Source organism: Mytilus galloprovincialis, chromosome 7 (assembly GCF_965363235.1).
Source record: "Mytilus galloprovincialis chromosome 7, xbMytGall1.hap1.1, whole genome shotgun sequence".
NCBI classification, from domain to species: Eukaryota; Metazoa; Mollusca; class Bivalvia; order Mytilida; family Mytilidae; genus Mytilus; species Mytilus galloprovincialis.
The window spans coordinates 42,945,860-42,969,739 of record NC_134844.1 but is presented as its reverse complement, the minus strand read 5'-3'; the positions used below and the strand labels follow the sequence as shown (position 1 = coordinate 42,969,739).

The following is a 23,880-nucleotide window of genomic DNA, read 5'->3' as shown; positions in this document are numbered from 1 at the left end:
TTTTGAGTTTAAATTTCCTCAAGTTAGATTTTATGGGACTTTTTTCTGTGTATACAAAGGGCATAATGCTATAGATTAGAACTAAAACATTTTATTTTGCAATTAGTTTGAGGTAAAATCTGTGTTTGACTGGACAAATGAGGTGTTTTCTGGAAACGCTATAGCATATGCACCTCTTATGCAATATATATATAATCCAAAAATGACAAAGTTAAATTAACTCCAAAAAGAGCGAATATCAGTAAAAATCTAAACCCTAACCACATGCTGCTTGCACATCTTTAATATATAATACTTTTAAAAACAACCAGCAAAGTGCATGAAAACTTCGGCCTAGCATTCAAACTGTAGGCAGAGTTATCTGGAATAACTATATACCCATAATGAGACAGGAGGATGGAAGGACAGACGGATACAGATAAAACCATATGCACCACCCCCTAACATTTAGTTGCGGGGGATAAACGCAGCAAAGCAAGGTGGTTACGAGCACCAGAGACATAAATTTAATATAAGAATAAAAATGAGAATTGGAACGGGGAATGTGTCAAAGAGACAACAACCCGACCAAAGAGCAGAAAACAGCCTTAGGCCACCAATGGGTCTTCAATACATCAAAGTCAAATCATATAACAACAAAGATCACTAAAATAATAAAAATAAGTACAAAAGACACTTCTTATAATTAATGTACAATTTAGGCATGTTATATTACTTATCTGATTATCTAAGTCCAACCACTTGCTCTGTGTGATTTAGCAAAACAAGTTACCACTGCATGGATTAATGATTTTTTCAATCTTTTTACGTGTTGACATAAAATCAGTCACCCAAGATGCATAATATATAAACATTGCTGAATATTTAGTTCAAGGACGCTTAATTGGTTTAATCTTTTAGACGACGGTTCATTTAAACTAAGCAACAATTTAAAATTCGGGTAAAAATGTATAAAAAAAGAAACGTACTAAATACTTTGAATGACACAGCTAGGTGGAGCTAGTATTTGAAGCTAATCAATTTATATCTAGTGTTTAATTAACATTCAATTGTTCTGCAGTTGCAATTAAATTATGTTGTTGCAAACAGTAAAAATGTGGATAAGGAACTAATTATTTTTGACCTGAGAGGGGGGCTGGTCATTTTGAAATCAAACATGTAAAATTTTCTTAACCCCCCCCCCCTAATATTTTACTATTTTTAATTTGATCCCCCCTCCTCGTCAAAACATTTTTAAAATATGACTCCCCCATTTGTATGAAATTAAATGCTCCGCAGGGCACAGATTGATATGACCGCAGAGGTCGAACCCTGAACAGTTAGGGCAAGTATGGACACAACATTCAATCTTGATACAGCTCTAAATTTGGATTGTGATTAAAAAGTTGACACAACAAAGGTTTCTGACACAGAATGAATGTGGTCTAAGAACTTAAGCTTAAAAACTTAAAAATTTCTCTTTATGGTCCAATATCCAAAATCTAAATAAATGGTTAGATTCAGCATATCAAAGAACCCCAAGAGATCAAATAAAGTTCAATTTTGGACCATTTAGACTTCAGTGTGGACCAATTTGAAAACGGGACCAAAAATTAAGAATCTAAATACACGGTTAGATTCAGCATATCAAAGAACTCCAAAAACGTTTTTTTAATGAAATCAAACAAAGTTTAATTTTGGACCCTTTCGTCCCCTAATTCCTAAACTGTTGGGACCAAAACTCCAAAAATTAATCCCCAACTTCCTTTTGTGGTCAAAAACTTTGTGTAGTAGATTTCTATTTACTTATACTAAATTTATTGTGCGAAACCCACATGCCTTCGGACGACGACGACATGATATGATAATATCAATCGCAAAAATTTTTTTACGGTCGTATAAAACGCTTAACTTTTTAAAACATGCAAAACCATATTAGGAGGAATAATTGCCTTGAAATAGGACTCTATCATGAATATTAGTAGGTAGAGCAAGCCAGTGCTTATGAAAGCTTTTTCTGACTTTTTTTCGAATTTTCTTTATTGGGCTATTAAAGGAAACTTGTCTTAAGTAACTCTGTAAAAATATACATTAAAATGTAAACCTTTTGAACTAGTAACAACACATTGTTTACTAATAGGGATCAATCATATGTCCCTCTCTTGAACGCTGCATCAGTAAACTAAGTTTTACATTAGGTCATATGGAAATCTCCATTGAGTCTGTAAACTTTCATGTGATATCTTACTTAATTGTACATGTATATGATTGGTGGTAAACATATATTTCCATTTGACTGTTGTAATGTTCTATTTGACATTTTGTCTTTTGAAGTATGTTAACTTTTTATTTACATGTACATGGAATATTGATTCCCCCACTTTGAAATTATAAAAAAAATTGAACCCACCTTTTCCATATACAGAAATAAAAACTTTATCCCCTGTATTTTGACCATATTTTGAAAAAAATGATGGTTTTTATTGCTTATCATTTTAGTATAGGAAGGCTCGGATAATCCATACAGAAATATATAACTATAGTATTAATGAATGGGTATTTTTATATGTTATATGTCCAAGGTCTGTAATAATGGTCGAGGGTCTGTAATGGCCCGAGGCAACGCCGAGGACCATTACAGACATCCGAGGCCATTATTACTGACCAAGGACATATAACAGGGCCATTATAAAAACACCCATTTCTTAATACATTTATTAACCAACTGAAAAAAGTGTATGTGTTGCTGCCAACTTGATGTACTTTCTTACTCTTTTAATGACAGTTTAGTTTGAAAAAAAAATATTTGTACTTCACCATGATCAAGATTTAAATATACATTTACCAAATATCCACGATATTAAGTTGAAAGACAGGATGAACAGTGATCCCTTTATATGGTTCTTTAATGTTTGTTACTGGTTACTAAATTAAATAAAATACAAAAAGGTATTATACTCTTTACAGCTTAATTTTATTAACTTTATTAAAAACCCTAACTGGGCTAAATACAGACAAGTTGGGCATTAATACAGAGCCATTACAGAAAAACAGGGCCATTACAGAAATAACAGGGCCATTACAGAAAAACAGGGCCATTACAGAAAAAAACAGGGCCATTACAGAAAATATGTTATTTTTAATAACCAGTCATTTTTGGCAATAATGTACTTAGTTGGTTAATAAAAGAAAATAAAGGACAAGTACTTATTACCAGCCCATTACTCACTGATGTAACGTTTACACATCGTTTCCAAAGTTTTGCATCAAAGTGCATATATATATATATACGTACATGTCTCGACCATGTCTGCAGACTAAATTCTCGGCTTGTCTTATCAATCAAAAGTTGGATATATTTAGGCCTAACACTTCCCAAAATCACACCAAATTAGACCAACCGTACAATACTCTCACAGGTAGCCAAGTTCGGTAAAAAAAAAACTTATCGAAATCACAAATATTAGGCATTAACACTTATGTGATAAATTGTTGGAAATTACTAGTATTATATATTTTGATGTCTTATTAGATGTTAGGTAGAAAGTACAGAATTATAAACCGTGATTACCCAATCAAACTGTAAAATGCCCATGGTAGGCCTTTTCGAATCAAATTATACTAGTAAATGTAGGCATTCAAAAAAGGAAAGTCAATTTATCTATGATTGTTCTTGTTTGAAGATATTCAACTAGGATTTACCTCCTACATGGGTACTCAGGACAAAATCATGAGCAGATCCCTAGTATATAACATGCATTTCTTATGTCAAATTTTCCACTATGCCGAATCTCCAAAACAATGACACGAGAAACAAATATCTCTCAGATCTGTTCATTGTGTCTTTTTGTGTCGGGATATATAAGTACCAGGCCTCACGGTCATAAAACTTTCGAGCATGATTTTTGTACTCAGACTCGAAAATCAACCAATCAAATTGCTGGATTTCATGTTTCGAGCATGATTTTTGTGCTCCGAGCACCGAGCAAAGTTTTATGCCTTCAAGGACAGGTCACGTCCACTTGTATTTTTGTCCATCTGATGAGTTAAGCCTTTTCAACTGATTTTTATAGTTCGTTCTTATGTTGTACTGTTATACCACTGTCCCAGGTTAGGGGGAGGGTTGGGATCCCGCTAACATGTTTAACCCCGCCATATTATTTATGTATGTGCCTGTCCCAAGTCAGGAGCCTGTGATTCAGTGGTTGTCGTTTGTGTGTTGCATACTTGTTTTTTGTTCATTTTTATTTCATTTCTCGTTTGAATTGTTTTACATTGTCTTATCGGGGCCTTTTATAGCTGACTATGCGGTATGGGCTTTGCTCATTGTTGAAGTTGTCTCATTGGCAATCATACCACATCTTCTTTTTTATATGATATACAGCAACACACGAAGTGTATGCTCTTGACTGTGCACAGACGCACACAGAATGTGTCGGGTTAAATATGTGTGTCGGCGCTTAATCTACCCCTTACACAAAATTGTTAATAAACAATGTTCACTATTTTAATTACAAAGATCTTATCGACGGAAAAAAATATCAGTTTTATTTCTTTTTCAAAGAATTCTATTCTATTCTATTCTATTCTATTCTATTCTATTCTATTCTACCATATAGTGACCGCCTTCAACAAATTCAACAGTATGTCACAGAAAGAAACTTACGACAAGACATAGATTGATAAATATACAATTTTTTTTTTTTTAATACGAAAAATTAGGATTCTCTGTATTGTGTTTTCATTAGGATGGAATTTGGAAGCTGTTCGAATTATAATGTCTTGTTGTCTTTTTTGTTGGATAAATTTATTATTTTTAGGTATTTCAACCTTTCCGTGTTCAATTTTATAAAGCATTACCAATCTGGAGTCTTTTCTTCTGTCAGAGAGATTGCGCTATCCAAGATGTTGACCGTGTTACCAACGCTTGAGATGTTTATGTATTCGTTGGTAACAAAACGCACAGTCCTCCTTTGAACTTGTTCAATGCCATCTAAAGTCTATGTCTTGTTGGAAGTATAGATCTCAACTACAAAGCAAGCATACTCTAATGATGGTCTTACTAGGAACTTATATGCTTGCTCTTTAATGGATGTTGAGCTTAATATGTTCATGTTCCTCCTTAGAAAGCCTAGTATGCTATTAGCTTTCTTGCATAGCGGTTGTTTACGGATGCACATTCCATTTAAGGTTGGAACTGACGGTGACCCCTAGATATTTTGCTGTTGTTACATGTGCTAATGAATGATTGTGTAATGTGTAGTTAAATGAGGTCGGTTATTTTTGTTTTATTTCTGGTGACTGAAATTACATATTATACTTATCTAGGTGGAATGCCATTTTCCACTAAGTTCCCACGATGCCAGTTTGTCAAGATCTTTTAGTTATATGGATACATCGGAATTTGATTTTATTGCCAAATAAACTATTGTGGTGTCTGCAAATAAACGTCGTTAATATAGTACAAGAAGATACTTGGTCCAAGAACTGACCCCTGTGGAGTGGGTCTCATTGGGGCCACGGTCTAAATATATTTTAAATTTAAAAAAAAAAAAAAAAAAAAAAAAAAAAAATGTAAAAAGAATGACATTCTTGCTGATGGTCCCATATTTCTTTTTTGATGCAACGACCTTCATTGGTTTCTGAAAAGGACGAAATGTTGTAGGGACGAGTTAAACTTCTTTGTAGGAAAACACCGCAAAGTTCTGTGTATTTTTAGAAGCAGAATAAACCAATCATCATCCGAGTTAATTTTAGTCTTTCATTTATATTCTCGTTCCCTGTACACGCTGCGTTAATTCATGATTGACTCACAGAGGTAACAAGACTCAGTTTTTTCTGTTTTGAAAGTTGAAAGGAATGAGTTCTAAGAATTCATAATTGTATACAAACAAACTAAAGAGGTCAGTAAAAATAAACATAACCAAGCAGGTAATGATAGGAAGCAGAATTTTCGGCAGGGGTTATGGGGGTCGATAATCAGACTCCCTGTGGGTCTGGCCCTGCATGGGGCAGAGTGAACCTCCGGAAACGTGTTACTGTTAGCTTTCGTCATAACATTGTAATGTATTTTTAAAACATTATATTGTCAGCAAGACATAAGTTGGTTTTTGACTATTCGATTATCGCCCACAGTTTTGTCTTATCAAGGGCGGATCCAGTCATTTTTAAAAAGGGGGGGTGTGTCCAACCCATGATAAAGGGGAGTAGCTGCGAAACCGTTGCTCTTAGGTCCTTATGTTATTTTTTGATTACTATTTGCGGACCATAAGGACCTAAGAGCTTCACTTCTGTAGCTAAAAGTGGAGGGGTCCAACTAGTTCAAATAATAATGACGTCTGGCAAGGCTATTTTGATATTTTCTGGGACCCCTACCTATGAGTTATTCAAATGCATTGCTCATCAAAAAGAGGGGAGTTCCAACCCAAAGAACCTCTCCCTCCCCATGGAATTTTATAACATCAGTTTAACGCTCAATTAATTTAAGTCCTGGGAACAATTTATCTGATATATATCAATATTATAAGACTAAAGTGGGTATATACATGTATGTAAGACTCAGATCGACGTCCGGGCACTAATCGACGTCCGTTCCTCAAATCGACGTCCAAATCGACGTCCATTTTTTTGCCTATCTAATCGACGTCCATTGTTTTGGCTTCTCTAATCGACGTCCAATTTTTAGCACTTTAATAAACGTCCGTTTTAGACCCAGAAAACCAAATTGAACTAAACCGACAGCAGCTGAAACATTTAGACCTCCAAACATAATATGTTTGTTACATGCTAGAATAAGTATGTAAACAGGTTGTGATATCAATTTTCAAACTTTTAGAGATTACATAAAACTAAGGAGATGTGGTATGATATCCAATCTTTCCACCAGAGTTCAAATAAAATGGATGTGAGCAATTATAGGCAACCGTATGACTTTCTACAATGATAAAAAAAGCATACCACAAAGGCTATAAAAAAATCACAATATGAATAATATAAACAATTAAAATTGGAAAATTCACGGACCCCACTTATTTATATTTTTTTTCTTCCGAAAAACAAATATGACAGCCATAAATCATCGAAAGCCACTACACTACAGGCCCATAAAGAATATGTCAAGGTTAAACATGTGTGTGAGCACTTAACCTAGAACAGTGGAGTAACAGCACAACATAAAACATAATGCCATTTTTTAGCGTATACATTTCACTCCAGGTGTAAAAATCAGAAATTTGTTAAAAATGTCCTATAGAGTCCGAAATTAAAATACTCTCAAAACAATTGCCCCAGTGTACTTCTTTATTTTGTCTATTGTTGCACATTAGATAATGCTCCTATATGTCGTTTGGTTTTCTTTGTCGTTGGGTTGCTTTCTCATTATCAATATGAATAGGAATGACACACTATTATGTACATCGATTGGGATAACTTTTATCAAGATAAACATTAAAATATGCATGTTACCTATTTCGAGTTGAAAACAAGCTATATGGAAAGTATGTATAAATATTTGAAAATTAAGTTGTAATAAGAACCCTAGTAAACATGTAAATTCCCATTTCCATTCTCAATTTTATATGTATAAGTGTAAATTAAGTTCAGTAATTTATTATTTACGGAAATTGAACATCGATTAAAGACGACTACAATCAATAGGACGTCGTTTTGGCAACACACGACGTCACATTAGACGTCGATTTGAGTATCAAAATATTGGACGTCGATTTGAGAATGTGAAGTCACATTTGGACGTCGATTTGTGAAAAGGACGTCTATTTGAGGAACAGACGTCGATTAGAGACCGGACGTCGATCTGAGTCTAACATATATGTGATGTTTGTGCTGTTTTGTTGGGTGTGTTGGATGTATAAGTTTCAGTTTATAGTGCCTTTCATTTATACAAGGACGACAAATGATACACTTTAACAGGATTACGCTAGTAAGTCTAGAAATCTACTGGTACATTTTGTACATGTTAGTAAGTCTAGAAATCTACTGGTACATTTTGTACATGTACTGTAATGTAGTGTGATAAAGGGAATTTTAATCCTGGTCACATAAAAAAATGAATCCTGGTCACATAAAAAAATGAATCCTGGTGTAGTCGGAATGAATTCTTTCTTGAAAGTGAACATAAACACTAAAGTCAATTAAAAGTTCAACACTGTATAAATTCAAAAATCTTTAGTAACAGTAATATTGTAATAACATTTAAAACATCTAAACTGCAGGTATTCAGAAAATGATAATAAAAGCTAGCCTACTGATGTAATAAATGAACAAATCTACATATGTTCCTATAAAATAGTCCCAGGTCAAAAGTGATTCAGGTTTCTGGAATTTCCAAATTATTTCTTATAAAAACACATTTTTAAACATTATCAAAATATGATTCCAAGGGGTTACACTATAGACCTGAATTCGGTCCTGAAAATGTAAGATTTGGTTTATAGATACATTTTGTAGTAGAAAAAATAATAACCTTTTTTTATGCCCCTGCCATAACAGAGGGGGCATTGAGTTTCACCTTTATCCGTCTGAATGTACATGTATGTCCTAAAATTGCTTTCCGTTATCTAACTTAAGTTTGCCTCAACCAAATGTAATGACACTTTTACACAATGCTTTTTACCGCAAAACACTAAATCAAGGTTGAATTTTGGAAATGTCACTTTAACTGTACTAGAGTTATGCTCCTTTACAAATGGAAAAGTTGCTAAATTTTAGTTTCCATTTCCGACCATGGCAAAAATTTTATAGAATAGAGAAAAATTATACAAAAAATAAAGATTGAGAATGATGAGGTACTTAAATTTAAAGAATACAGACATGACAGAATAATGGACATATATATTATACATGATTATAAATTAAAGAACAGAGAAAAATGACCTAAAATATTTAAGAATACAGAAATGAAGGAACCCCCAATCCAGACCCGCAGTTTAAAATTTCTTGTGTAAAAACAGAATTTCAACAAATGAATTTCTCTTTCTTACAACTTATATATCATGATATTTTGCCTGAATGGCTAGCTAGTTGGGCCATAAAAAAGAATAGGTTTGTTTGCCCAAACGCTACTACCCAGAAAAAAGCTGCCTATTCAAATTCTTTTATTTAATTGATTTGAAGAAGTTTTTTTTTATTCAGATAGGCATGAAGACTAATAGACACCCGATACTTCAATTTCTCTTTTGAAAAAAAAAAGAGAAAATGCCTACCTACCTACCCACTGTCTCAACCTTTGGGTAGGGTTTGGGCAAACCAAATGTTTTTTTAATTGTGGCCTTGTTTTAAACTAGATAGAGAGAAAGAAAAATAAAACAATTTATTTATATACATACATGTATATTAGGCCAAATAAAAGTATATGTGTGGTTCCAGTAACCCTATCGTCCCTACTTTTTTGGCTTAAAAATAGCCTACCCTAAAAAATTTATTGTCATTTTTCATTAAGCACTGTTAAAGTCAGAATGTTGCTCCCATAGACTCAATGTAAAAAAAAAACATAAAATAAAAAAAAATCCTTACCTTCCTACCCTAACTTTTTTCAGATGTAACTGGAACCACACATACTTTTTTTATTTGGCCTTACCATGTGAACATTTTATAACTTCCAAATGGAAAATAATGTACATGTAGTTAGTTTCGTTTCTTCACAGACAAACATCAATACACAGATACATGTAATAATGGCTTTAAATGGACATGATGAGACATCAGAAATTCCAAGGAAAGTTCAAAGATTAGAACCCAGTGAACTGGAACAGTTTGATGATCTCTTTCCTGAAATTGTAAATATCTTGCACCAGAGATGGTCAGACAATAAAGAAATTACTGATGCTGTAAATTGGTTTAAAGAGGTACAGTATACAATATTTAATAATACAACTCATACTAGTGATCCTGTCCTACATGTAAAATCAGGGTGATTTAGGACTGCATTATAGTATAGACTAGAACACACCCGTGATATCGCGGGTCAGTGACTGAATTAAAGTATATACATGTAACTATGCGTAAGCCTTATTTTAGTATTGGTATTGTCATCTGGTAAAGTCGTGCCGATTATCGATTATAAGATACACAGTTTTCTCTGCTTTCAAATCTTTCTGTTTGAACCCGTCAACCTGGAACTTTTCAATTATTGGTAATATTCAGGTCCTGGAATTGAGTATTTTTTAATCAACAGCATTGTCCAATAAAGTTCAAATCTTTTATTCGCTGTTTTGCATCATGCCCGCTACAAATTGAAAACTGTACCTATACGCCTTAGTCCAAATTTTTAGTATTCGTATTGTTATCTTAGAAAGTTTTACTAATTAAAAAACTACAATTGGGAACAATTTGACAATGATTGAATTTAGTTGTGTCGACTTTGTGATTATGACCCGTGTATATAGTAAAATCAAATACACCATTTGGTGGTGCGCCTGTTAGATGCGGAACGTACAGATAAGGTAATGGGTAACAGGTGCATATACTTTTGGTATCGGTACCGGATTCGACCCGGAACTTGTTAATTATTGGCAATATTAATTATGTGGAAAACAAAAGGGTCTGGAGTGGTGTAGTTTTTAATCTACACAATTGTCCTATATTAGCTATATATAAAGTTGAATTCTTTGATATGTCGTTTTTACCTGATGCCGGCTGATAAATTGGGCCTCGTAATTTTAGTATTATAGATATTACATTGAGGATATGTTGTCCTGTCCCCTCAGTCATTCAAGATTAAAGATTCAAAGTTTTATTTAGAGTCGATATTCAATAAACTACATAACACACTAGAGCTTTTCAAATCGACTTAATAACAAAAAACAACACACACACACACAATACAATACACACATACAATTTTATGTCATGAAAACAACACAATTTTAAACATATAATGCATAGTAAGATACCATAAATGACATATTTAAGTTAAAAGTATATATAGTACACTTAAAACATAGCACAAGTTATTAATAAGATTGCACAAATCATATACATGATATAGTCACACAAAAATAAAAGTAAAATAAAACAGGCATAAACACTATATGCATGCACTGCACTGGCATGAGCTGTTACTTGGTTCCCATGTTTAATGTACCAATTTTTTTAATTGGTCAAAAGATGTTTCCATTCGACAATTGTTCGGTAGCTTATTCCAGATTTGTGCAGCATTATAGCGAAACGATCTTAAGCCATACTTACACAAAAATGTAGTAGTTCGAACTCTTGGGAGTACTGCTGTTTCCTGTGATCTGAAATCATACTTGTTAATTTTTATATCAATCAAATCATGAAGGTAGCTCGGACTTTTTTTGTGAATTATTTTAAATGTTTCTATTGCAATTGTTTTTATTCTTCTTATTTTTAAATTTAGATTTTGCTAGCAGTTTTTCGTAAGGAATATTATAATCTTCATAAATGAATCTTAGACATGTTAGAGCTCTTTCTTGAATTTTTTCCATTTTAAAAGAATTTTTTTCACTACAGTAGTGCCAAATTACTGGACAATAGTTAAAATTCGAAAGTATGAAAGAGTAGTATGCTGTTAACCTACCTAGCCTATTTAAATATTTACCCATACCTTTTAGAATATTTAATTTACTTGATGCCTTTTTAGCTCACCTGTCCCGAAGGGACAAGTGAGCTTATGCCATCACTTGGCGTCCGTCGTCGTCCGTCGTCTCGTCGTCTGTCGTCGTCTGTCGTCGTCGTAAACTATTTCAAGAATCTTCTCCTCTGAAACTACTGGGCCAAATACTTTCAAACTTTAACTGAATGTTCCTTAGGGTTTCTAATTTATAAATTGTATCCGAAGTTTTGATCTATCAACAAACATGGTCGCCATTGCTAAAAATAGAACATAGGGGTCAAATGCAGTTTTTGGCTTATAACTCAAAAACCAAAGCATTTAGAGCAAATCTGACAGGGGTATTATTGTTTATCAGGTCAAGATCTATCTGCCCTGAAATTTTCAGATGAATCAGACAACCTGTTGTTGGGTTGCTGCCCCTGAATTGGTAATTTTAAGGAAATTTTGCTGTTTTTGGTTATTATCTTGAATATTATTATAGATAGAGATAAACTGTAAACAGAAATAATGTTCAGCAAAGTAAGATTTACAAATAAGTCAACATGACGGAAATGGTCAGTTGACCCCTTTAGGAGTTATTGCCCTTTACAGTCAATTTTTAACCATTTTTCGTAAATCTTAGTAATCTTTTACAAAAATCTTCTCCTCTGAAACTACTGGGCCAAATACTTCCAAACTTTAATTGAATGTTCCTTAGGGTATCTAGTTTGTAAATTGTATCCGAAGTTATGATCTATCAACAAACATGGTCGCCATTGCTAAAAATAGAACATAGGGGTCAAATGCAGTTTTTGGCTTATAACTCAAAAACCAAAACATTTAGAGCAAATCTGACATGGGATAATATTGTTTATCAGGTCAAGATCTATCTGCCCTGAAATTTTCAGATGAATCAGACAACCTGTTGTTGGGTTGCTGCCCCTGAATTGGTAATTTTAAGGAAATTTTGCTGTTTTTGGTTATTATCTTGAATATTATTATAGATAGAGATAAACTGTAAACAGCAATAATGTTCAGCAAAGTAAGATTTACAAATAAGTCAACATAACGAAAATGGTCAGTTGACCCCTTTAGGAGTTATTGCCCTTTATAGTCAATTTTTAACCATTTTTCGTAAATCTTAGTAATCTTTTACAAAAATCTTCTCCTCTGAAACTACTGGGCCAAATACTTCCAAACTTTAACTGAATGTTCCTTAGGGTATCTAGTTTGTAAATTGTATCCGAAGTTGTGATCTATCAACAAACATGGTCGCCATTGCTAAAAATAGAACATAGGGGTCAAATGCAGTTTTTGGCTTATAACTCAAAACCCAAAGCATTTAGAGCAAATCTGACATGGGATAATATTGTTTATCAGGTCAAGATCTATCTGCCCTGAAATTTTCAGATGAATCAGACAACCTGTTGTTGGGTTACTGCCCCTGAATTGGTAATTTTAAAGAAATTTTGCTGTTTTTGGTTATTACATGTATCTTGAATATTATTATAGATAGAGATAAACTGTAAACAGCAATAATGTTCAGCAAAGTAAGATTTACAAATAAGTCAACATGACAGAAATGGTCAGTTGACCCCTTTAGGAGTTATTGCCCTTTATAGCCAATTTTAACCTTTTTTCGTAAATCTTAGTAATCTTTTATAAAAATCTTCTCCTCTGAAACTACTGGGCCAAATACTTCCAAACTTTAACTGAATGTTCCTTAGGGTATCTTGTTTGTAAATTGTATCCGAAGTTATGATCTATCAACAAACATGGTCGCCATTGCTAAAAATAGAACATAGGGGTCAAATGAAGTTTTTGGCTTATAACTCAAAAACCAAAGCATTTAGAGCAAATCTGATGTTGGGTAATATTGTTTATCAGGTCAAGATCTATCTGCCCTGAAATTTTCAGATGAATCAGACAACCTGTTGTTGGGTTGCTGCCCCTGAATTGATAATTTTAAGGAAATTTTGCTGTTTTTGTTTATTATCTTGAATATAATTATAGATAGAAATAAACTGTAAACAGCAATAATGTTCAGCAAAGTAAGATCTTCAATTAAGTCAAATTGACCAAAATTGTCAATTGACCACTTAAGGAGTTATTGGCCTTTAAAGACTTTTTTCACAATTTGTTCATCATATTGACTTACTTTAAAAAATCTTTTCCTTTGAAACTGCTGTATCAATTTCAGCCAAACTTAGGCTAAATGAGTTTCAGAGTATCTAGTATAAATTTTATATTTTATTTCCTTGTATGTCAAGAAACATAGCTCCTATGGCTAAAATAGAACATAGGAGAAAATGATTATTTTTTTTGGCTTTTGAAGAAAATAGGACGATCCAAAAAACATATAAATAAATTGAAAAGCCAAAATAATCATTGATGAGAGATTTAACCGAAAGAATCAAGGTGAGCGATTCAGGCTCTTGAGAGCCTCTTGTTACATATTTCAGATATGTGATTGTTAAAATTTAAGTCCGAGTCTATAGTTATTCCAAGAAGTTTAACATGTTCTTCACAAAAAATTTTGTTTCCATTTAAATCAAATATCAAATTATGTTTATTTGGTTTTTTTTCCCAATGGCTATAGCCTGGAATTTGTCAGGATTAGCCTTTATTAAATTTATAGAAAACCAGTTTATTAGATTTAAACTATCAGTTTCTAAACTTTCAACAACTTTATCTAAATTCTGATCACTGTATGATACAGTGTTGTCATCAGCATAATTATAAATAGTGCTTTTTTGTACAAAATGAAATATGTCATTTATGAAGACATTGAAAAGAACTGGACCAAGAATTGACCCTTGTGGTATGCCTTTAAACATACGATCCCATTCACTGTAAGAACTTCCAATTTTAATGCATTGTTTTCTGTTTTCTAAATAACTTTTTAATAATTTTGGGGATTTTTAGACAGACTGTATGCTTCCAATTTAAGTAAAAGTAAATCGTGTGGTAAACAATCAAATGCTTTAGATAGATCCATCAAAATTGCAGCAATAAATTTGTTCTCATCCAGAGCTTTTTTCCAGTCTTCTATTATTTTATAAGTGCAGTTTTGCAACCAAAACCTTACCTAAATGCCGAAAGAAGAGGATGAAAATGTTTATTTAAGTCATGGTCTATTGACTTTGAAACTTCTTAGTTATGTAATTATATATAATTATCTATTAGATCAGTGATAGAGACCTGTCTGTAGACTTTATGTTGTAAACAGACATGGTGTAATCATAATCAGCTGAATTGTAATGTAATCACATGTAATCAGTAATCAATGTAACTAATAACATAGGAATTTAGGTGTTGCATGTATTATTATTCAAGCAATTACATTAAATTAGCGAAGTAATTGTCAGTGTAAAATAGACAGTGCTTTAGCTAATATATTTAACAGTGTTTTAAACGTTGACATCTTAAGCAGAAGGACGTCTCAAAGACCAAGCATTATTATTATGTTATAAATATATGTTCCAGACCATACGAGTATTTGGACCGTACGCGTACGGTCCAGCTGACCATACATGTTTTGGGATCATATGGGTTAAATGTTAACGAACATTTATCAAAATCTTTATTTTTAGTTATACAAATTGTTATTATTACAATTAGATGGAGAAAGTGAATAAGCGAACAATTAACATTAAATATAAAATTTTGTTTAATTTTATATCCGTAAATCCTATTTTGTTACTCTGGCCCAAGATGACACTTGCTTCCACAAGGAACGTCATATATTTTTAACATTAACATGTTTTGTTCATGCATGTTCCTTTGCATATGCATTTTTTGTAAAGTTCCTAAATATTCTAAAACAATTGTCCTCCCACATTATGTTTACTTCCGATAACTTCAATGTCAATGAGCATACTGGGCTGTAATTAATGAATTACTGACATGCTAAGTACAGGAGATTAACAGATTAAATAAGCCTGATTTTTTACAAATAGTTAAAATATTAAGCTTTTATTTCAATAACTATTCAACTTTTTATGTAAATTTGAGATAAAAGTTATGTTGATCTGTTATATACATTTGTATCTAATAAACTTGACCAAATTCTTAATATTAGTCCGACCGTATGCGTATATTGAAAAAGTACGCATAAGGTCCAGACCGTACGCGTACGGTCCAAATACTCGTACGGTCTGGAACATATACAGTATAGTTTCTTCTTATATCTTCTCTAATGACATTGAATACAAATATAAAAAGATGGAAGCTGCTTAATTTAGCATGAACAAAACACTACGCTTAAATTTTATCTGTAATTTGTAAACATTTTAAAGGAAAGCCACAAATCTTAATACATGTACTTTATTATAAACATTGCAAGCAGTCAACAATCCAAATCAAAACCAGAAACATTAGAAATGTTATCTTGTATTAAAATAATTCTTTTAACTGATGTTATTCAAATAGACCATGTAGACAGACTACAAGTATGACACAGATACTATAAACATATTGATATCCTACATTCAGATGAAAACTTGAAGAAAAAACACACAAAAAAAACCCTAATTTTATATCTGACAGTTACATTTATGACATATGACAACTAAAAGTTGATATAAAAAACTCATATTTATATGCATAATTATTATTATATCCCTGTCAACAATTTTTAACATTTAATTGTTAGGTGTGCATAATTCCTGTTTGCCAAATATATTTTGTTTTTCAGTAATTAACAAATGTATGTTTCAATCTTGATTTGTATGAAGTTCAATTTTTTGTAGGTCTCTGAATACAATGTACCATTTGGTAAAAAAAATCGTGGAATCTCAGTAGTAACAACATACAAACTTCTGGTAAAAGACGTTTCCAATGAGGACATAAAACTAGCAAGAATTCTAGGATGGTGTATAGAATGGGTAAAAACTATAATACTGTTGATAATATACATATGTAGATTCAAATGAATATGTTTAAGGTCCTTAGAAAAACATGTTATTCATATAATAGTATTTTTATACGACCGCAAAATTTGAAAAAATTTTCGTCGTATATTGCTATCACGTTGGCGTCGTCGTCGTCGTCGTCGTCTTCCGAATACTTTTAGTTTTCGCACTCTAACTTTAGTAAAAGTGAAAGGAAATCTATTAAATTTTAACACAAGGTTTATGACCACAAAAGGAAGGTTGGTATTGATTTTGGGAGTTTTGGTCCCAACATTTTAGGAATTAGGGGCCAAAAAGGGCCCAAATAAGCATTTTCTTGGTTTTCGCACTATAACTTTAGTTTAAGTAAATAGAAATCTATGAAATTTTGACACAAGGTTCATGACCACAAAAGAACGGTTGGGATTGATTTTGGGAGTTTTGGTTTCAACAGTTTAGGAATTAGGGGCCAAAAAAGGGCCCAAATAAGCATTATTCTTGGTTTTCGCGCAATAACTTTAGTTTAAGTAAATAGAAATCAATGAAATTTAAACACAATGTTAATGACTACAAAAGGAAGGTTGGTATTGATTTTGGGAGTTTAGGTCCCAACAGTGTAGGAATTAGGGGCCAAAAAGGGACCCAAATAAGCATTTTTCTTGGTTTTCGCACCATAACGTTAGTATAAGTAAATAGAAATCTATGAAATTTAAACACAAGGTTTATGACCATAAAAGGAAGGTTGGTATTGATTTTGGGAGTTTTGGTCCCAACAAAATAAGGGGCCCAAAGGGTCCAAAATTAAACTTTGTTTGATTTCATCAAAATTGAATAATTGGGGTTCTTTGATATGCCGAATCTAACTGTCATGACTGTGTATGTAGATTCTTAACTTTTGGTCCCGTTTTCAAATTGGTCTACATTAAGGTCCAAAGGGTCCAAAATTAAACTTAGTTTGATTTTGACAAAAAATGAATCAGTTAGGTTCTTTGATATGCTGAATCTAAAAATGTACTTAGATTCTTGATTATTGGCCCAGTTTTCAAGTTGGTCCAAATCGGGGTCCAAAATTAAACTTTGTTTGATTTCATCAAAAATTGAATAAATGGGGTTCTTTGATATACCAAATCTAACTGTGTATGTAGATTCTTCATTTTTGGTCCTGTTTTCAAATTGGTCTACACTTAAGTCCAAAGGGTCCAAAATTAAACTTAGTCTGATTTTAACAAAAATTGAAATCTTGGGGTTCTTTGATATGCTGAATCCAAAAATGTACTTAGATTTTTTATTATGGGCCCAGTTTTCATATTTTATTAAGTATTGTGCAATAGCAAGTCTTTTCAATTGCACAGTATTGCGCAATGGCAAGAAATATCTAATTGCACAATATTGTGAAATAGCAAATTTTTTTTTAATTAGAGTTATCTTTCTTTGTCCAGAATAGTAAGCAAGAAATATCTAATTGCAAAATATTGTGCAATAGCAAGATTTTTTTTTAATTGGAGTTATCTTTCTTTGTCCAGAATCAACTTAAATCTTTGTTATATACTATATACAATGTATATTCACTTTTTACTACCAACTGATAAATTAAAATAATCTTTACCATTCAGTGATAACAAGCAGTTTTTTTACATCTTAATATTTTATGATGTATTTAAATGAGTAGTTATTGTTGCAAACTCCATTAGAAATTTTAATTGAGATTAGTTTTGGAATAAGGGAAAGGGGGATGTGATTAAAAAAATTGGGTTCAATTTTTCTCATTTGAAATTTCATAAATAAAAAAGAAAATTTCTTCAAACATTTTTTTGAGAGGATTAATATTCAACAGCATAGTGAATTGCTCTAAGAGAAAACAAAAAATTTAAGTTCATTAGAACACATTCATTCTGTGTCAGAAACCTATGCTGTGTCAACTATTTAATCACAATCCAAATTTAGAGCTGAATCCAGCTTGAATGTTGTGTCCATACTTGCCCCAACCGTTCAGGGTTCAACCTCTGCGGTCGTATAAAGCTACGCCATGCGGAGCATCTGGTTTAAATTTGTTTTGGTATTTATAGCATATACCATGTATACAACAAAAAGAAAACACCAAATTATACATTTATAAAACTTACATAGTACTAGTGGATCAAGTAAAAATTATATAAAATTTTCTATTATTTTTTTTGCTCTGATATGAAAATGATTTCAAAATAAGAGTAGATCTAGGGGGAAGTATGAGAAAGATAATCATATATAGTTATGAGCATTTCATTTATTTTTATGGAAATTTTTCAGCTTCAGGCATATTTCTTAGTTGCTGATGACATCATGGATAAATCTATAACTAGAAGAGGAAAGCCATGCTGGTATAAACAGGTAAAAACAGTTGCCTTTTTCATCAGAATATATGTTCGAAAGCTAGAAATAAAATGTAAATTTAATATATATGCAGTGGTATTTTCTGAATTTAAACTTCATTGAAACTATTAAAACAGCATTCCTATATTCCTTAGGTATAAAAATCTAGGAACCAAGTTTTAATTTTATTTAAGAAATTTATGAATTTTTGTACTTCAGGTGGGGTTGTCTGTTTTAAAATACAATGTATAGTCAATAGGCCGATGACAAGAAATAATGTCATTTTAAGTAGGAATTTAATTCAAACTAAACTTTGACTGTCAGAATCAAAAAGTTTAAGAGAGAAATATGTTCAAAGTTAAATGAATGATGTTTTAAAGATAGAAATTGTGTTTAATTAACAAGAAAATGCTATTTTGTTGAAACACCTCTTTAAACACAGTGAGACTAATTTTAAAAGGAAACTATCTAAGTCATGTGACAATTTACCTTGTTGAATAATGTGAAATAATTTTTAATTTATATGAGACTTGTCTACTTTCAGAATAATGTTGGATTGATAGCTGTTAATGACGCTATATATTTAGAAGCCTGTGTTTATGAAATACTTAAACATTACTTCAGGAAGAAACCATACTATATTGATCTTGTAGAACTTTTTCATCAGGTAGACATCATTTTTACAATTTTTCTTAAATTTGCTTGAACTGCTAGTAGTCTTTTCTTTTGTTACATCTTCTGACATCGGACTCAGACTTCTCTTGAACTGAATTTTAATGTGCCTAAAGGGTTGAGATCTCATAAACATGTTTAACCCCGCCCCAATTTTGCGCCTGTTTTCGGCTGTTGTCTGCTCAATGGTCGGGTTGTTGTAGCTTTGACACATTCCCCATTTCCTTTCTCAATTTTATTTGATCTTTTTTATTGTGATTATTTTCCATTTCAAGCTACTTGACTGAGAAGGTAAGTTGCCTAGGAAAATAGAAAAATAACATGTCTATTTTATGGTCTTTTAACTTGAAGAATTCCTTAGGTACATCAATTAAAAAAATACAAAAATGATCACCAAGATCTGCAAATAGGTCAGCATACATGTACATTTAGTTTAGTGTGTCAGTTGTATTCTGTTAGGAGTTATTGCCCTAAAAGTGACAATTTTTATTCTTTTTTGTGTTTTGGGCAAGAGCTTTTGAAGATAAACCAGAGATATTGTAATCAGAAATGGTCAGCCATACAAGTTCAACATGTTCAACAAAAAAGAATTATAAGTCATGAATAATTTTCTAGTTAGGGACGACATCAAAAGATCGATGTAGGATAAAAAACTTAAATCGAATAGTTTGGGGGTGGGGGTGGGGGTGGGGGTGGGGGTGGGGGGGGGGGGGTGGTTCAACATTGCTGCAAGTTTTGTTAATCTAAAATTGATTTTACATATATCCATATAGGTAAATCAATTTTTCCCAAATTAAGGTAAGAAGGGGGGTAGGGGGGTCAGCGAAAAAACTATGTGAATTAAGTTTTTTATCCTACATTAAACTTTTGATGTCGTCCCTTAACTATATTGGAGATTGCCAATTGATTTAAGAAGCACATAGATTTATGTGAGCGGCATGGGCACTCTAGAGCCTCAAGTTTTAATATGTTGAAAGTTTATGTTTATAGAACTCCATGCAAACCGTTATGAGAAAATGTCAAGATCTGATCTCAGTTACCAAATAATAGTGAAAGTATTTTAAACTATTTCAGATCTCCATGCACACAGTGATGGGACAGTGTTTAGATCTAATTACATCCCCTATTGATGGTAAAGTAGACTTTACTAAGTTTACAGAAGAGAGGTACAATGCTATAGTGAAGTGGAAAACAGCATATTACTCCTTCTATCTGCCTGTAGCATTAGCTATGTATATGGTAAATAGACAAATCTTTACACTTAACACATTGTAACATGTAGTTAATCATACAATGAAATTACTGATAGATTTGGAAGTGTTCTACCCTGTGAAAGAATTCTGAGGAAATTGTACAGTCTTTGAATGCATTTGAATTCAGGCATTATGGTGAACTTGGCATTCTCTATTTTAAACTTTGCAAAATGTGATATCCTCTATGAGTGAATTTGTCAATCAGCCTCTGAATTAAACCAGACTAACTTTTCTGTGGTAGTATAAAAATCTTAGTGCAAGAGAAAAGTAGTTTCACTATGATCAGGGTGTTTATCGTTCTGACATAAAGGCTGGTGAAAACAAACAGGATCACAGGATATCTTGAATTTGATTTGCTAATTATCATTGATCACAATTGTCTCCCTTTGAAACAATTCAAAATATGGAACCATCAAATATTTGGATAGAACTTATGAAAATCAGGATTTTGGCTTGTTTCAGGGAACCTAATAATTTGATACTGATTTAGGCATGACAATCAGGATAGTTGGCTGGTCTGCCTTTGGATCAAATTAGCTTAAAAGGAGGATTGTGAATAAAAACAAATTCAGCATTTTTAGCTACTTTTGCATGTTTTCACCGATATTCAAACCAGAATAAAAGGTGATATTATGCAAATCCAATATTATAGAAGACAAATTTGTATATTAATATTTCGAGAATTTTTGAAAGTAAGTAATCTCTTTACGCAATGTACATGTATGTATTGTTTACAGGCTGGTATAACAGATGAAGATGTACACTCAAAGGCTAAAACAATTCTGATTGAGATGGGTACATTCTTCCAAGTACAGGTAAACATACATTTTATATACTTTGAAATCACCTTATTTTTGCATTTATTGTAAAAGGTGTATGTGTAATTTATACCAATTATTGGTTATCTGTGACCTCATTTGCATTGTTCAGTGACTTAACAAATAATGTTGAGTTTCCATGATTAGTTAAATCCTATTAATTCAACAGAATCATTGTCAAATTTACATGTAAGTATTATTAGATGTTTCATATACACTTAAAATGTAGAGCAACCCAACAATACAAAAAAAAATAAGAAAACCTTTTTTTGATTACAGTAACCATAGTTTTGAATAGTACTTATTGAAATCAAGATGTTTCCGACCAGACTGTTTCAGCGAAAAATGTGTAAAGTTCGGGTGTTACTGATCTTAATGTAGCTTATAGTCATATATAAGGACAACTGTTTAGATTCCAGTACAGAACCATCAGTTTAGGTGGTACATAACACTACAGGGAGATAACTCTGTAATAATCTTAAGGTGGTACATAACACTACAGGGAGATAACTCTGTAATAATCTTAAGGTGGTACATAACACTACAGGGAGATAACTCTGTAATAATCTTAAGGTGGTACATAACACTACAGGGAGATAACTCTGTAATAATCTTAAGGTGGTACATAACACTACAGGGAGATAACTCTGTAATAATCTTAAGGTGGTACATAACACTACAGGGAGATAACTCTGTAATAATCTTAAGGTGGTACATAACACTACAGGGAGATAACTCTGTAATAATCTTAAGGTGGTACATAACACTACAGGGAGATAACTCTGTAATAATCTTAAGGTGGTACATAACACTACAGGGAGATAACTCTGTAATAATCTTAAGGTGGTACATAACACTACAGGGAGATAACTCTGTAATAATCAGCTGATTGTTTTAATCACATTTTATTAATTAAATATTAAATTTCTCAATGATTAAAACTAGTGTTGTCAAACTGCTATATATAAAATGAACTTTTTCTAATAAAGTGTGTGATCAATGTTAAAAGTACTGTTTGTTATTTTACAGGATGACTATTTAGATTGCTTTGGAGATCCTTCAGTTATTGGCAAAATAGGAACAGATATACAAGACAATAAATGTTCCTGGTTAGTAATACAGGCATTGAAGAGAGTCAGCAAGGAACAAAGAACTGAACTACAGGTAACAAAATTACTGTGATAAAGATCATGGACTCATTTTCACAAAAAAAAAAATACAAAATAAATTACTTGTGAAAGCATGAACATTTCCGTGAAACTTGTGATCAGCTTTGTCGTATTAAAGATTTTCATGGAAAGAGCCTCAGCATTGCTCCTTCTTGCTACAAGATTTATTGTGTATCTAGGAATGAAGAACTTTTTTAGAGGTTAATATTGAAGACGAGAGTGGGGTACAGGACTTTAACTAATAAATTCATACTTTTATAAAAAAAATGTTTTCTTTGAAAGATCAAGGCTTTTTCTTCTTTCTTATTTCACAAAGTAACTTGTGACATGGTTTTCTTTAAAGAAACTATCTCTCCTGGTTTTTTAGAAACATCTATTACAATTTGAGTTTTACATCAGTACATAACATATTTATCAGAATGTATACATTGATAATACAAATTAAATATGATTGAAAAAAAAAATGAGTCAAAATGAACCAAACATTATCATGTTAAACATGTTAGATGATAATTTTCATAATTTTTTTTCTTTTTGTTTGCAGAACAACTATGGATGTGATGATCCTACTAAGATTGAGAAAGTCAAAGATTTATATGAACAACTAGATCTACAAACAGTTTATTCAGACTATGAAGAAAATAGCTTTAAATTATTAATGAATCTCATAGATAAAAATTGTGATATTTTACCGAAAGAAGTTTTTACGTCATTTGCATATAAAATTTACAAAAGACAAAAGTGATGATATGAATGAAAGGGTTTAAATGTTATTTAATGTCTAATTGTGCAATGTAGTCCAATGAGTTTTATAAGGAACACAATTTTTATGATAAGAATGTTTTGTTTTTACTTGTCTGCTCATTATTTGGAATCATTTGAAGCATCATGTCAGTCTATTCCTGAAATTGCTTGATTTTTTTGGGGATGTTACAATGTCAATCAAGCATTATATCCATCCTTCAAAGACCTCTCACAATAATCATCTTTCTAGGTTACAAGTTTTGAGAGTGTTCATTGTTGAATATGCCTAAAGACCTATGTGAGCGACACAGGCTCTTCACAGCCATGGTTTTGTTCTGCCAAAAAAGTGTAGAAAAGCAAATTTAACTGTGCTGTTTCCTAAAATCAATCAATTGAAACTTCAAAACAAAATACCGGTATTCAGATCTCAAG

General features: G+C 32.1%; 1 protein-coding gene across 2 annotated transcripts; it reads left to right on the top strand.

The window, feature by feature from the left end:
• Window positions 1-5,764: 5,764 nt before the first annotated feature.
• LOC143083052 (farnesyl pyrophosphate synthase-like) lies at window positions 5,765-23,543 on the top strand. Of its 2 annotated transcripts, none has more exons than XM_076259187.1 (9): window positions 5,765-5,882; window positions 9,642-9,842; window positions 16,303-16,437; window positions 18,730-18,810; window positions 19,337-19,459; window positions 20,539-20,703; window positions 21,455-21,532; window positions 22,565-22,699; window positions 23,249-23,543. In XM_076259187.1, the coding sequence occupies exons 2-9, from the start codon at window positions 9,672-9,674 to the stop codon at window positions 23,447-23,449; spliced, it is 1,089 nt and encodes a 362-aa protein (XP_076115302.1). In that variant the 5' UTR covers window positions 5,765-5,882; window positions 9,642-9,671; the 3' UTR covers window positions 23,450-23,543. The 2 variants fall into 2 exon arrangements, with proteins under 2 accessions (XP_076115302.1, XP_076115304.1); XM_076259189.1 differs by having other exon boundaries at window positions 5,773-5,797.
• Window positions 23,544-23,880: the final 337 nt, after the last annotated feature.